General features: G+C 44.9%; 1 protein-coding gene across 3 annotated transcripts in view; it reads left to right on the top strand.

The window, feature by feature from the left end:
• The window catches only part of fer1l4 (fer-1 like family member 4), a 356632-nt gene that overhangs the window by 34518 nt on the left and 305713 nt on the right, over positions 1 to 16401 (top strand). For all 3 annotated transcript variants that reach the window (XM_072556056.1, XM_072556055.1, XM_072556057.1), the window contains 4 exons: positions 4356 to 4447; positions 9665 to 9706; positions 14891 to 15040; positions 15668 to 15725. In XM_072556056.1, the coding sequence (XP_072412157.1) occupies positions 4356 to 4447; positions 9665 to 9706; positions 14891 to 15040; positions 15668 to 15725 (342 nt within the window). The remainder of the gene's footprint in view (positions 1 to 4355; positions 4448 to 9664; positions 9707 to 14890; positions 15041 to 15667; positions 15726 to 16401) is intronic.

Raw genomic sequence — 16401 nt, 5'->3', positions numbered from 1 at the left:
AAGTTTGTTTGGAACTATGGTGTTGAAGGCAGGAATGTAGTCAATAAGTAGGATCCTGACGTAGGTATCTTTTTATCTAGGTGTTCCAGGGACGAGTGTAGGGCCAGGGAGATGGCGTCTGTTATGGACCTGTAGGCAAATTACAAACAATCAAGGCAGTTTGGTAGGCTAGAGTTAAAATGAGCCATGACTAACCTCTCGAAGCTCTTCATAATTATGGAGGTCAGAGCCATTGGGTGATGGTCATTGAGGCATGCTGCACGATTTTTCTTTGGCAATGTGATGATTGTGGTCTACTTGAAGCTGGTGGGGACTTCAGAGTGTAGTAAGAAGAGGTTAAAGATGTCTGCAAATACTGTGGCAGCTGGTCGCAGAGGTTCTGAGTGAATGGCTGGGGACTCCAACCAGGTCAGTTGCTTTCTGTGAGTTCAGACTCAAGAAGGCTCATCTGATGTCTGTGGCAGTGACTGTGGGTACAAGTGCACTTGAGGCTGTTGGGATAGGTGACATCATTTCACTGACCTTCTGTTCAAAGTAAGCATAGAATGCATTGAGCTTGACGGGTAGGGATTTATTGTTGTACTGCGATTCTGTTCAACTTCGGTTTGTAGCTTGTTATGTTGTATAAGCCTTGCCACAAACAACAGATGTCTGTTTGGTTGTTCCGGGTCTCAAGCTTAGTTTGATATTATGTCTTGGTGTCTCTGATGGCCTTACAAAGGACCTTCTGGACATGGGATAGATGTGGAAGGCTCCTTTGGGGCCTTGGATGGAGGTGAGGGTGGAGATATGGGTGCAGGGTTTGCAACTCTTACAGTGGCAGGGGAAGGTGCCGAGAGGGAAGGGTGGGTTGGTAGGGGGTTTGTTCCTGACAAGAGAGTCATGGAGGAAATGATCTTTATGGAATTTCAGATAGGAGTGGGGAGGAAAATATATTAATGATGGTGGGGTCTGTTTATATGTGGCGGAAATGGTGGAGGATGATGCGATGTATCCAGAGGTTGGTGAGGTGGAAGGTGAGGACCAGGGGAGTTCTGTCCTTGATGCGGTTAGAGGGGTGGAGTTTGAAGGTGGAGGTACAGGAAGTGGATGAGGTGCACTGGAGGGCATCATTGACCACGTGGGAGGGAAAATTGTGGTTTTTGAAGAAGGAGGCTATCTGGTGTGTTCTGTGGTGGAATTGGTCCTCCTGGGAGCAGATGTGGTGGAGGCAAAGGAATTGAGAATAACAGATAATTTATAGATCATTAGGGCTTGTTGTCAAAGTGTTATTCCATTACATTGTGATAGTACATTCTTTCTGTTTGTAAAAAGTATTGCCCTGTGTATTAACATATGTTGCATCCGGTACACGCAAATGTGCCGGATGCTGTGAACACGACTGACCATCCCAAATATGGTCTTGTACACTAAGGATTGTTAAGCAATTGTTATCCAAATGTGGAAATGTCATCCAAATGTAGAATTACATCTAATGTTGGACATTGTTGTGGTTTTACAGCATGACTTGTTTGGGTATTGTCAGTATCTTGCTGAAGAAATATACTGTTTGATGTGAACAGCCAATTTTTGAGACATAACGTGTACATGCCCAGCATTACACCAACTCTGAAATTTAAAGACCACATTACTCATTTGTGTGACAGAACAGCTTTTTGGCTTGATGTTCCTGATAGTGAACACTTGTGTTACAATTGCATAATAGCAGCACGGTGGGCGGCACGGTGGCACAGTGGTTAGCACTGCTGCCTCGCAGCGCCGGAGACCCGGGTTCAATTCCCGCCTCAGGCGACTTACTGTGTGGAGTTTGCACGTTCTCCCTGTGTCTGCGTGGGTTTCCTCCGGGTGCTCCGGTTTCCTCCCACAGTCCAAAGATGTGCAGGTCAGGTGAATTGGTCATGCTAAATTGCCCGTAGTGTTAGGTAAGGGGTAGATGTAGATGTAGGGGTATGGGTGGGTTACGCTTCGGCGGGGCGGTGTGGACTTGTTGGGCCGGAGGGCCTGTTTCCACACTGTAAGTAATCTAAATCTAAACCTATTGCTGTTGTTTCAAAAGATCCCTTACCCTCCCAGAATAATCTAAAGCAGACCTTTCTCAGGAGCCGAAGTGACAGCCTTAGGCCCATTCGTAAGTGTCTCATAAAATGGTTCATCCTTCATGTAGCATCATTTTGTCAAAAGAATATATCTTTGGGGAGTATTCTGAAATATCTCCTTAAATAAATGCCCACCACTCTACCACATTTTAACTAATTTTCCCATGCCATTTAAATCAAATGTCTTCACATCCTTGGAAATTATAGGGACTTCCTGTAAATATTAATGGATTTTTAAGAAATCTCTGTAAAGCTAGGTAGAATCCTAGCAACCTTGTGTAAATATAGGCACATTCCTAGGGATCTTTTGTAAATACTGACATTACCCTAGAGATCCTCTGTAAACATTGAAACACTCCTAACAACTTACTGTAATTTTGACATTTTGCCAAGGAATCCTTGTAAATATTGACCCACTTCTAGCAATCCCTGTATATATTAGCACATGCCTAAGAATGTCAACCATCTCAGTTCCAGGGCATCTTTGTAGGAGTTCTCAAGGTAATGTCTTAGCCCAACCATCTTCAGATGCTTCACCAATAACTGCTCCTTCATCATAATTTCTGAAGTAAGGATGTGTGTTAATGATTGCACAATGTTTACATCATTTACAACGCCTCAGACACTGAGATATACATGTCCCTGTCTAAATGTAGCAAGATCTGAACAACATTCGGGTTTAGCTGATAAATGTCAAGGAACATTTGCATCACATGGGTGCCATGCAATGACCAATTCCAAAATGAGGGAATCTGACCACCGCCCCTTGACATTCAATGGCATTATCTTCACTGAATTCCCCACTAAATGTTGTGATGTAGTAGTGTCCCTATCTCTGAGCTAGAAACCCTTGGTTCAAGTTCCACCTGCTCCAGTGGTATGTATTAAATTCTGCAGATTTTCTAACCTCTGACCTGCTCTTGAAGCCATAATATTTATAAATATTTTCTAATCGACCAGTCCAGAAATATCTGCAAAGTAATTTATTTTTGACTTTGCTTAACCTGTAATTTCCTGCTTTCCTGGTTGAGTGCAATAGAACACCATCATGACAAAACAGTCCTGCTCAATGGTTATCTTAAGTACCACCTTCACACATTCATTCCCTCCACCACTGTCACACAGTCACTCAACCATCTATTATATGTTGAGAGTGGGATGCTGGAAAAGCACAGCAGGTCAGGCAGCATCCAAGGAGCAGGAGAATCGATGTTGCAGGCATAAGTCCTTCATTCAGGTTTATGCCTGAAATGTCAATTCTTCTGCTCCTCCGATGTTGCCTGATCTGCTGTGTTTTTCTAGCACCCCACTCTCAACTCTGATTCGCAGCATCTGCAGTCCTCACTTTCTCCAAACATGTGTTTTATGTAAACTCCACTGAAGGAATTCACAACAGCTTCCTAGAAAACATCTTTCAAACTTGTGACCTCCACCGTCAAAAAGGACAAGGGTGCCATATGCTTGGAAATACATTGCCTGCAAGTACTCTTCCAAGTCACACACAAATCACTCTGACTTGGAAGTATGCCATCATTCCTTCAGTGTCACTGGATCAAAATCCTGGAACTCCATTCCAAATAGACAGCACATGGACTGCAGCAGTTCAGAACTGCAGTTTACCACCACCTTTTCAGTGGGTAAGTTGACATCTACCACCACCCCAACACTGAATCTGAAAATGGAAAGCTGTGGCTCTTATCTATAAATACTGCAGATCACAAAACTTATACTTGTTCCAAATTGTTAAAAATCTTTCCTAACTTTAAATAATGTGATCAGACTCTTTCTCAGTATATTTTAAAAAACCAAAAGGCAAGGAGTTGTTGATGTTTCCTCTTACATCATACTCTTATATTTTGGGATCATCTCTGTAACTACTCCCTGTACCCAGTCATTGAATATCCTTTCCTTTTCCCCAATATGGAACATCTTTCTGTGTGTCCAATGACAGAATTGTACCACAATTGAATGCTGTGATATTGATAGAGGTTGTTTGTCTTCTCTCTATTGTCTACCAAGCAAGGCTCTGAGTAATGAAGTATTTCTGGCAGAACCTGAATCATTAGTTTTAAGGAGAATTGATGCAGACTTCTGCTTTATTTGATGCAAATATAGGTGTCTGTCTTGCAAAGAGGCTGTGTTTCCTCAGAAGGTTTGGGGCTCAACTTTCACCCTGTGACTGAGGTGGAAAGGTGCCTGTTAGACCTAGCAGAAGAGAAAGTAATTAACCCTCTTTGTCTAATTGTTGACTGTTTCCAGATATTGGTGGATTTGGAAGTCCGATACCAGCCAGTCGAGGGAGTTGTGGGATCATGGACCGAAAATGATTTTGTGGTTGATATAAGCGACAGGTCAGTGAATTACATAATGAAAATTATTGCAAGTAGAAGAACTAATTTCACAAACTCAGTCACCTGCTCCATTCCAGCAACATTAATTCTTCTATTCTGCTTTATTGTGGCTTGGGTATTTGATTGATAGCTGTACTTAGGGATGAACGAGATCTTTCAGCAGAAATCACAGTCTTGAACATACTCACTGCTCCAGTCTCTGGGGTAGAAAATTTGAAAGATGCTCTTGGGTGAAAAATCTTTCAAAAATTCATTCATGAGATGAGTACATCACTAGCTAGGCCAGCATTTATTGCCCATCCCTAATTTTAATTCAATTAAGAATCAACTACGTTGCTGTGAGTCTGGAGTCACATGCGGGCCAGACCAGGTAAGAATGGCAGATTTCCCTCCCTGAAGGACATTAGTTAACCAGCTGTGAAATAACTCCACACAAGCCAGTATTCCATCACCAAGTCGTTTTTCATTTACAAGTGGAAAGTCCTTGACATAAATCCAGCTCCCTCAGAGCTCATATTAGAACATAGAACATTACAGCGCAGTACAGGCCCTTCGGCCCTTGATGTTGCGCTGACCTTGTCATACCAATCTGAAGCTCATCTAACCTACACTATTCCATGTACGTCCATATGCTTGTCCAATGACGACTTAAATGTACTTATAGTTGGTGAATCTACTACCGTTGCAGGCAAAGCATTCCATACCCTTACTACTCTGAGTAAAGAAGCTACCTCTGACATCTGTCCTATATCTATTACCCCTCAATATAAAGCTATGCCCCCTCGTGCTTGCTGTCACCATTCTTGGAAAAAGGCTCTCCCTGTCCACCCCATCCAACCCTCTGATTATCTTATATGTCTCTATTAAGTCACCTCTCAACCTTCTTCTCTCTAAGGAAAACAGCCTCAAGTCCCTCAGCCTTTCCTCGTAAGACCTTCCCCTCCATACCAGGTAACATCCTAGTAAATCTCCTTTGCACCCTTTCCAAAGCTTCCACATCCTTCTTATAATGTGCTGACCAGAACTGTACACAATACTCCAAGTGCGGCCACACTAGAGTTTTGTACAGCTGGAGCATAACCTCATGGTTCCGGAACTCGATCCCTCTATTAATAAAGCTAAAACACTGTATGCCTTCTTAACAACCCTGTCAACCTGGGTGGCAACTTTCAAGGATCTGTGTACCTGGTCACCGAGATCTCTCTGTTCATCTACACTACCAAGAATCTTACCATTAGCTCAGTACTTTGCATTCCGGTTACTCTCACCAAAATGAATAAACTCCATATGCCACTCTCAGCCCAGCTCTGCAGCTTATCTATGTCTCTCTGTAATCTACAACATCCTTCGTCACTATCCACAACTCCACCGACCTTAGTGTCGTCTGCAAATTTACTAACCCACTCTTCTACGCCCTCATCCAGGTAGTTTATAAAAATGACGAACAGCAGTGGACCCAACACCGACCCTTGCGGTACACCACTGGTAACTGGACTCCAGGATGAACATTTTCCATCAACCACCACCCTCTGTCTTCTTTCAGCAAGCCAATTACTGATCTAAACTGCTATACCTCCCACAATCCCATTCCTCCACATTTTGTACAATAGCCGATTGTGGGGACCCTTATCGAACGCCTTGCTGAAATCCATATACACCACATCAATCGGTTTACTCTCATCTACCTGTTTGGTCACCTTCTCAAAGAACTCAATAAAGGTTTGTGAAGCACGACCTACCCTTCACAAAACCGTGCTGACTATCCCTAATCAAATTATTCTTTTCTAGATGATTATAATTCCTATCTCTTATAACCTTTTCCAACACTTTAGCAACAACTGAAGTAAGGCTCACTGGTCTATAATTACCAGGATTGTATCTACTCCCCTTCTTGAACAGGGGAATCACATTTGCTGTCCTCCAGTCTTCTGGCACTATTCCTGTAAACAATGACGATTTAAAGATCAATGCCAAAGGCTTGGCAATCTCCTCCCTGGCTTCCCAGAGGATCCTAGGATAAATCCCATCTGGCCCAGGGGACTTATCTATTTTCACACTCTGCAGGATTTCTAATACTTCCTCTTTGCGAACCTCAATCACACCTAGTCTAGTAGCCTGTATCTCAGTAATCTCCTCGACAACAATGTCGTTTTCTAGAGTGAATACTGTTGAAAAATATTCATTTAGTGCTTCCCCTATCTCCTCTGACTCCACACACAACTTCCCACTACTATCCTTGACTGGCCCTAATCTTACTCTCGTCATTCCTTTATTCCTTAAATACCTATAGAAAGCCTTAGGGTTTACCCTGATCCTATCCGCCAACAACTTCTCATGTCTCCTCCTGGCTCTTCTGAGCTCTCTCTTTGGGTCTTACCTGGCTACTTTGTAACCCTCAAGTGCCCTAACTGAGCCTTCACATCTCATCCTAACATATGCCTTCTTCTTCCTTTTGACCAGAGATTCCACTTCCTTCGTAAACCACAGCTCCCGCGCTCCATAGCTTCCTCCCTGCCTGACAGGTACATACTTATCTAGGACACACAATAGCTTTTCCTTGAATAAGCTCCACATTTCTTATGTGCCTATCCCCTGCAGTTTCCTTCTCCATCCTATGCTTCCTAAATCTTGCCTAATCGCATCGTAATTGCCTTTCCCCCAGCTGTAACTCTTGCCCAGTGGTATACACCTGTCCCTTTCTATCACTAAAGTAAACATAACAGAATTGTGATCGCTATCACCAAAGTGCTCACCTACTTCCAAGTCTAACACCTGGCCGGGCTCATTACCCAGTACCAAATCTAATCTGGCTTCGCCTCTTGTTGGCCTGTCTACATACTGTGTCAGGAAGCCCTCCTGCACACACTGGACAAAACCTGACCCATCTATAGTACTCGTACTATAGTGTTCCCAGTCAATATTTGGAAAGTTGAAGTCCCCCATGACAACTACCCTGTCTCTCTCACTCCTATTGAGAATCATCTTTGCTATCCTTTCCTCTACATCTCTGGAACTATTCGGATGCCTATAGAAAACTCCCAACAGGGTGACCTCTCCTTTCCTGTTTCTAACTTCAACCCATACTACCTCAGTTGACAAGTCCCCAAACATCCTTTCTGCATCTGTAATACTGTCCTTGATCAACAATGCCACACCTCCCCCTCTTTTACCATATTCTCTGTTCTTACTGAAACATCTGAATCCCAGAACCTGCAACAACCATTCCTGTCCCTGCTCTATCCATGTCTCCGAAATGGCCACAGCATCGAAGTCCCAGGTACCAACCCATGCTGCAAGTTCACCCACCTTATTCCGGATGCTCCTGGTGTTGAAGTAGACACACTTCAAACCAACTTCTTGCTTGCCGGTGCTATCTTGCATCCCTGCAACTTGATTTTGGACCTCCCTACTCTCAACCTTTTCTATACTCAAACTACAATTTTGGCTCCCATCCCCCTGTTGGATTAGTTTAAACCCACCCCAATAGCCTTAGCAAATTTCCCCCCCAGGATATTGGTACCCCTGTGGTTCAGATGAAGACCATCCTGCTTGTAGAGGTCCCACCTACCCCAGAAAGATCCCTAATTATCCAAGAATCCAAAACCCTCCCTCCTGCACCATCCCTGTAGCCACGTGTTCAACTCCTCTCTCTCCCTATTCCTTGCACCAGTAGCACGTGGCACAAGCAACAAACCAGAGACAACTACTCTGTTCGTCCTAGCTCTAAGCTTCCATCCTAGGTCCCTGAATTTCTGCCTTAAATCTCCATCTCTCTTCCTACCTATGTCGTTGGTGCCTATGTGGACCACGACTTGTGGCTGCTCCCCCTCCCCCTTACGGATCCCAAAAACACGATCAGACATATCACGAACCCTGGCACCTGGGAGGCAACACACCAACCGTGAGTCTCTCTCGTCCCCACAGAACCTCCTATCTGTCCCCCTAACTATCGGAGTTGCCAATGACTACTGCTCTGCTCCTCTTCCCCCTTCCCTTCTGAGCAGAAGGGACAGACTCTGTGCCAGAGCCCTACACCCCACTACCTTCCCCTAGTGAGTTCCCCCCCCAACAGTATCCAAAACGGTATACTTATTGTTGAGGGGAATGGCTACAGGGGATCCCTGCACTGCCAGCCGGTTCCCTTTCCGTCCCCTGACTGTAACCCGTTTGCCTTTTTCTTGTACCTTAAGAGTGGCTACCTCCCTGTTACTCCTCTCAATAACCCCCTCTGCCTCCCGAATGATCCGAAGTTCATTCAGCTCCAGCTCCAGTTCCCTAACGTTGTTTTTGAGGAGCTGGACTTGGGTGCACTTCCTGCAGATGTAGTCAGCAGGGACTCTAGTGGTGACCCTTACCTCCCACATTCTGCAGGAGGAACATTTGACATTCAACATTGAATAGGATGTCTAATCTGTCAGCCAGGACTCCCTGATTGGACCAGATTAACAGCCCAGTCATGAAATTCATATTGTGTGAGCTCCACCTGGCTGACCTCGCCACAATTTCTCCAATCTGGGCCTTCACAATAATAATCTGTAGTTACGTCGTTGTCTTCGGTTAACTTTAATTCTAGATTTTATTATGTTCTATTTCACCACCTGCCATGGAGGGATTTAAATCCATAACTCCAGAGCATTAGGCTGGGCGCTCTGGGTTACTAGCCCAGTGACATTACCAGTGTGCCACCATCTCTGTCAGCATCAAGTCAGTTACAGAGACCAAATGCAAAACCCCCACATTTCTGAATGACTAAAACAAGTTGTCTCGGCTTCAGCTAGGAGAGAGTGAGGACTGCAGATGCTTGAGATCAGAAGCTCATTCCTGATGACGAGCTTATGCTCGAAATGTTGACTCTCCTGCTCCTGGTATACTGCCTGACCGACTGTGCTTTTCCAGCACCACACTTTTTGACTCTGTCTCAGCTTCAAATTCAGAAGAGTTTCACTTACCCGTGACCACACCAGGGTGTGCTGCATAGAAAGTGGCCAACTGACCCATCATGGTTTACCATGAGTCTCACCTACCCAGCCCAGTACTAGTGTACTGAGGCACCCAACTCTTGTCTGAGTGCGATTGCCTATGGTCTTCAAGCATTATTCAGAAGTGTTGATTTACTTGATACTGGGTGATTATTCGATGCTGAGTGACTATTCAATCATTATTTATTCATAATGCTTTTCTTTGACTGAAGGATTATTTTCCATTCTTTCTTTACAGGGAAGCACTTATTATCCAGAATGAGGGCTATCGATCGCATCAGTAAGTTGACCTTCTTTCAAGATAAATGGTTGTTTAATGAACAGAAAAGCAGCATTTCTCACACAATCCTTTAAGATAGTACAAAATAGGACCAGGAGTAGATTATTTGCCCCATCAAACCAACTCTACTGTTCAATAACATCATGGCTGCTTTGATTATGATATAGGTGAGACTTTTGGTGCCCCCCGCCCCCAATAACCTCAGTTCCTCATCAATCAAAAATTTGTCTCACTCAGCCCTGATAACATTCCTTGACCCATGGTCATCACTTTCTGTGAAAGGGAATTCCAAGAACTAATGATCCTCCTCTGGAGGTCCCTAGCATTATATCTATTAGTCCTTGGCAATTCAATTGTGTGCTATCAAGAAATAGCAGGAGGTACTGGATACTGCAAAGAGGATGGGCCTTAATGACATTCCTGCAATTGTACTGAGAATTTCTGTTCCAGAACTGCTGCTCCCTAAGCCAAGCTCCTCCAGTACATTGACAACACTGTCATGTGCCCAACAATGTGGAAAATTGCCCAGGTAAGTCCTGTACACAAAAGGCAGGGCAAATCCAACCTAGTCAATTATTGCCCACTTAGTCTATATTTGATAATCAATAAAGTGCTGGAAAGTATCATTGACAATGGAAGCAGTGTGTACCATCTACAAGATGCACTACAGAAATTCACCATCGCCTTTGACCACTTAGCTTCCAAACCAACGACCACTACTATGTAGAAGGATAAGCACACCAGATACATGAGAATACCACCCCCTGCAAAGCCCCCTCCAAGCCACTCACCATCCTGACTTGGAGTTATATTGCCAGTGTCACTGGGTCAAAATCCTGGGATCTCCTCCCTAACAGCATTTTGGGTCTAACAAACTACATAGGCTGCAGTGATTCAAACAGCTAGCTCATCACCATCTTTTTCATGGCAATTAGGGATGGGCAATAATTGCTGGACCAGCCTGAGATTCATATACTGTGAACAAATTCAACAAAAAAAATTCATTTTCATCTCCATCTTAAGGGTGAGAGCCCTTATTTTTAAACTGTACCCTGATCCAATAACGAGGCATGTCTCAATTTCTAATCTATCACACCATTTCAGTTCAAGCGACAAAGAACATGACAGTGCAGGAACAGGCCCTTTGGCCCTCTAAGCCTGCGCCGATACATTTCATCTATCTAAATCTGCCGTCTATTTTCTAAGGATCTGTATCCCTTTGCTCCCTGGGCGAAAGTGAGGACTGCAAGTTAGAGTCAAGGTGAGAGTGGTGCTGGAAATGCACAGCAGGTCAGGCAGCATCTGAGGGTCAGGAAAATTGACGTTTCGGGCAGAATCCCTTTATCAGGAATGAGGCTGGAAGCCTCGGGATAGAGAGATAAATGGGAGGAGGTGGGGCTGGGGAGAAGGTAGCTGGGAGTGCATTAGGTGGATGGAGGAAGGGGTAAAGGTGATAGGTCGGAGAGGAGGGTGGAGCAGATAGGTGGGAAGGAAGATTGACAGGTGGGGCAGGTCATGAGGGCGGTGCTGAGCTAGAAGTTTGGAACTGGAGTAAAGTAGGGGGAGGGGAAATGAGGAAACTGGTGAAGTCCACATTAATGCCCGAGGCAGAAGATGAGGCATTTTTCTCCAGGCATTGCGTGGTGAGGGAGTGGTAGTGGAGGAGGCTCAGGACATGCATATCCTCAGCAGAGTGGGAGAGGGAGTTGAAATGTTCGGCCATAGGGCAGTGGGGTTGATTGGTGCGGGTGTCACGGAGATGTTCCCTGAAGCGCTCTGCAAGAAGGTGTCCAGTCTCCCCAGTGGATATCCAGTCCCTCTACACCTCCATCCGCCATGACCAGGACCTCCAAGCCCTCCGTTTCTTTCTCTCTCAACATCCCTACCAGTACCGTTCTACTGATACTCTCATTCGTTTGGCTGAGCTGATCCTCACCCTCAAAAACTACTCTTCCAAATCCTCCCACTTCCTCCAGTTGAAAGGGGTAGCCAAGGGCATCGCATGGGCTCCAGCTATGCCTGTCTCTTTGTTGCCTTCGTAGAACAGTCCTTTTCCTCCGCTACATTGACGACTGCATTGGCACTACTTCATGTTCCCATGAGGAGGTTGAGTAGTTCATCAATTTCACCAACACATTCCACCCCGACCTTAAATTCACATGCACCATCTGACACCTCTCTTCCCTTCCTAGACCTTTCCATTTCCATCAACGAAGACCAACTCAATACTGACATTTTTTACAGACCCACCAACTCCCACAGCTACCTGGATTACACCTCTTCCTATCCTACCTCTTGCAAAAATGCTATCCTGTATTCCCAATTTCTCTGCCTTCGCTGTATCCACTCCCAGGAGGACCAGTTCTGCAGCAGAACACACCAGATGGCCTCCTTCTTTAAAGACCTTAATTTCCCCTCCCACATGGTTGATGATGCTGTTCAATGCATCTCCATCCACATCCTGCACCTCTGTCCTCAAATCCCACCCCTCAAACCGCAACAAGGACAGAACACCTATGGTCCTCGCCTTCCACCCTACCAACCTCCTCATAAACCGCATTATCCGCTGACATTTCCACCACCTACAAACAGACCCCATCACCAGGGATATATTTCCCTCCCCACCCCTATCTACTTTCCGCAAAAACTGTTCCCTCCGTGACTACCTGGTCAGGTCTACGCCCCCCAACAATCCACCCTCCCCTCCTGGCACCTTTCCCTGCCATTGCAGGAACTGCAAAACCTGCGCCCACTCCACCCCCTTCAACCTCAATCCAGGGCCCCAAAGGAGCCTTCCACATCCATCAAAGTTTCACCTGCACTTCCACAAATGTCACTTATTGCATCCATTGGTCCTGATGCCGTCTCCTTTACATTGGGCAGACTAGATGCCTTCTTACAGAGCGCTTCAGGGAACATCTCCATGACACCTGCACCAATCTACCCCACTGCCCCACGGCCAAACATTTCAACTCCCCCTCTGACTCTGCTGAGTACGTGCAGGTCCTGGGCCTCCTCCACCGCCACTCCCTCACCACCCGACGCCAGGAGGAAGTATGCCTCATCTTCCATCTTGGAGCCCTTCAACCCCAGGACATCAATGTGGACTTCACCAGTTTCCTCATTTCCCCTCTCCCTACCTTACCTCAGTTCCAAACTTCCAGCTCAGCACCACCCTCATGACCTGTCCCACCTGTCAATCTTCCTTCTCATCTATCCGCTCCATCCTCCTCTCCGACCTATTACCTTTACCTCTTCCTCAATCCACCTATTGCACTCCCAGCTACCTTCGCCCCAGCCCCACCCCCTCCCATTTATCTCTCCACCCCCAAGGTTTCCAGCCTCATTGCTAATGAAGGGCTCCTACCTGAAACGTTGATTTTCCTGATCTCTTTGCTCCCTGTCCATTCATGTATCTGTCTAGATACATGTTCAATGGTGCTATCATTCCCACCCCTACTACCTTCACTGGCAACGCATTCCAGGCACCCATCACCCTCTGCATAAAGAACTTTCCACGTTTATCTCCCCTAAACATTTCCCTCTCACTTTGAACTTGTAACCCCTAGTAATTGAGTTCTCCACTCTGGGGAAAGGTTTCTTGTTATCCACCCTGTCTACACCTCTCATGATTTTGTAGGCCTCAATCAGGTCCCCCCTCAATGCCTTTTTTCCAATGAAAATAATCCTAATCTATTCAACCTCTTCTCATAGCTAGCACCCTCCATACCAGGCAACACCCTGTGAACCTCCTCTGCACCCTCTCCAAAGCATCCACATCCTTTTGGTAATGTGGTGACCAGAACTGTACGCAGTATTCCAAATGTGGCCGAACCAAAGTCTTATACAATTGTAACATGACCTGCCAAGTCTTGTACTCAATGCCCTGTCCGATGAAGGAAAGCAGTTTCTACAGGCAAGACATTTATAATGCACACCATCTGAAGAGAAGTTAGTGGGTCGCACGGTGGCACAGTGGTTGGCACTGCTGCCTCACAGTGCCAGAGACCTGGGTTCAAATCCCACCTCAGGTGACTGTCTGTGTGGAGTTTGCACATTCTCCCCGTGTCTGCGTGAGTTTCCTCCGGGTGCTCCGGTTTCCTCCCACAGTCCAAAAAAAATGTGCAGGTTAGGTGAATTGGCCATGCTAAATTACCCGTAGTGTTAGGTGAAGGGGTAAATGTAGGGGAATGGGTCTGGATGGGTTGCACTTCGGCAGGTTGGTGTGGACTTGTTGGACCGAAGGGCCTGTTTCCACACTGTAAGTAATCTACTAATCTAGTGAATGCATTACGGATTTTTGATGCCTCATAGCTATTTAGTGCCCAATGACATTAAATAACTGGAAAGGTGACTTTCACCCCTCACTCAGGAGAAGCATCTCCTTAGCAGCACCAGAGGCCGCAGAGTACAGGACTGGGACAGTGCCAGGAGCAGACAAATGTGAGGGTCTTTGTGTAGAGGGGCAATGAGGCCTTCAGTGAGTTGGCAGATTCAGGCTTGTGGGTGTTGCTGGAGAGACCAGGGAAGGAGGAAGCGCCTGCAGGAGCTGGATGGATGGAACTGTCTGTCCACTTTTAAAAGGAAGCCATTGGTAAAGGTGATTCCTCCTCTCCCATCCTTCCTGTCCACAGCCTCAGCTGTGTCACTTTCCAGACCTACCCCTAACCCTGAACTCAACCTGCCTGTCTGAAAATCATAGCTGTCAGGAAACTATTCTCACATGGATTATCTACTTATGGGCCTTGGTTGGGGCAAAGACAGGCTGAGTATCCAGGCTTCAATCTTGCAGTATACAATTGTGGAGAGGTCAGGGTTTCCGTGAATTGGGTGGGAAAGACATTGGAGGAACATTATGGGGCAACCTGCCTACAAACCTGTTAGGGAGGGAATGTAGAATTCTGCTTGATATATTCCAGTAAGATTCTCACTCTGTCTTCTAAATTCCAATGAGGATACACCCTTCTGCATATCCTTTTCTCATAAAACAAGTCCTTCAAACCAGGCATCAGCCAAGCAAATCTTTTTTAAATCCCCTTCAGTGCAGTTCTCTCCTTTCTAATGTAGGGAGACTAAAACTGTCATAGTGGACTGGGAGTGATCTCGCCAATGCCCTGTCAAAACTTGACTCCTTTCATACTTCATCCCCATTGAAATACAGGACACCCTCATAATCTTTTGCAGGTACTCAGAACTGGATAAAGAGGATCAGTTGGATCAAAAAACAAGAGCTCTTGGACGGAAGTTAGTGAACACCGATAGCACTGAAGATGATGATGATGTCGATATTTCAGAAATTGATATCAGTTCCGTGTCTTTCACTCCACAGAAAAGGTGAATGATGAGACAAAATACTTGCTTTGATGTTGCTACTATAATGCAGCGACTACTCATGTAGTCAAACATACAAGCCTTTTTTGTACAAAAGATCTCACTCTAAGTCATGAGATGAAAGAATCAGTCAATTTATTTTGATATGTTTGGTTAGGGGAGGAACATTGATTGGGGCCACATGAGATCTAATGCTCCGTGAGCAGTCCAGTGAGGTTCATAAATGCCTCTAGAACTAAGAATTAATGGATATGATTGCCAACAATGCAGTATTGTGATAGAGAATGAGATCCTATGGCTTGTGGGAATAATGGACAATATTACTGGGATCTCTATTTACAAGGCACGGAGTGAAAATGTGCATTACTGCTTAAGAGGCATCATATTGAGCTAGCCATGAAATTTTTTTTTTGTGTCTCCAATGACAGACGGTCGATTTGGAATTGGTGATATATTTGTTTTTGTGCTAAATAATCCAGGTGTAAAACAATTAGGAACTATTTCTTTGTTCAGTCTGTTGGTAACTGTTAGAAGGATTTCATTCATTTAGTTTTTTACTTGCTTCTTGTTACTCCACATTGGTCTTGCTCAACTATTGAAATACTAAATTCAGAATAATTTTGTTCACAGTCGCTGTAGATTTTTCACCCGCATGGAACTAGACGCACCCAGAATACAGAATTTCCAGGTAATGATTGACATATGGGGTTAAATCTGAGTTTAGAGTTAGCTGACAGGATATGTAGCCACACTTATTCAAGAGAGCAGGTCGACAATCTGTAAGGTTCCTTTGGCTAGGATTTTATCAACTGTGAGCAATTCCCAAAGTTGTAACAAAGCTGACTTCCCATTATGTGCTTTATCTTTTGTCCATTTCTGACCTGATTTCGATTAAAGTATAATTTGCTAGTGGCGGAGGAAGCTTTTCATCAGTGAGCCTTGTTGTCAGTTAATGATGCAGCAGACATGGGCAGGCTAAGAGCTTTCTGCTCAACAGAGAGGTTCTTCATCACAGTCATAACTTTCTGCCCAATTCTATTTGATTCATATAAAACCTTTTGAGAGCTTGTCATGGCCCAGGTGTTTCCAAATTTGCATTTTACTTGCAAATAGTTTTTGCAAATAAAGTATTGGTTTTACTTTATTCTTGTGTGTACAGCATTGTTATTTGTTAAGACTAGGTTAGTCAGGGATTAAGTGGCACACTTCATGATTGGCATATGTTAATGGTTAGAGGGGAGTCAGGGACATTTCCTTAATTGTGGAAGAAATAAAGCATTTTTTTATTCACCCTTTATCAAATGTTTGTGTTAATGTCCAGTGTTCTCACCACTATGTAGGACTGCAGTCTCAGCTGGCACTCC

The sequence above is a fragment of the Chiloscyllium punctatum genome, chromosome 37 (assembly GCF_047496795.1).
Source record: "Chiloscyllium punctatum isolate Juve2018m chromosome 37, sChiPun1.3, whole genome shotgun sequence".
Taxonomy (NCBI): domain Eukaryota; kingdom Metazoa; phylum Chordata; class Chondrichthyes; order Orectolobiformes; family Hemiscylliidae; genus Chiloscyllium; species Chiloscyllium punctatum.
This window is presented reverse-complemented; position numbering and strand designations above follow the sequence as displayed.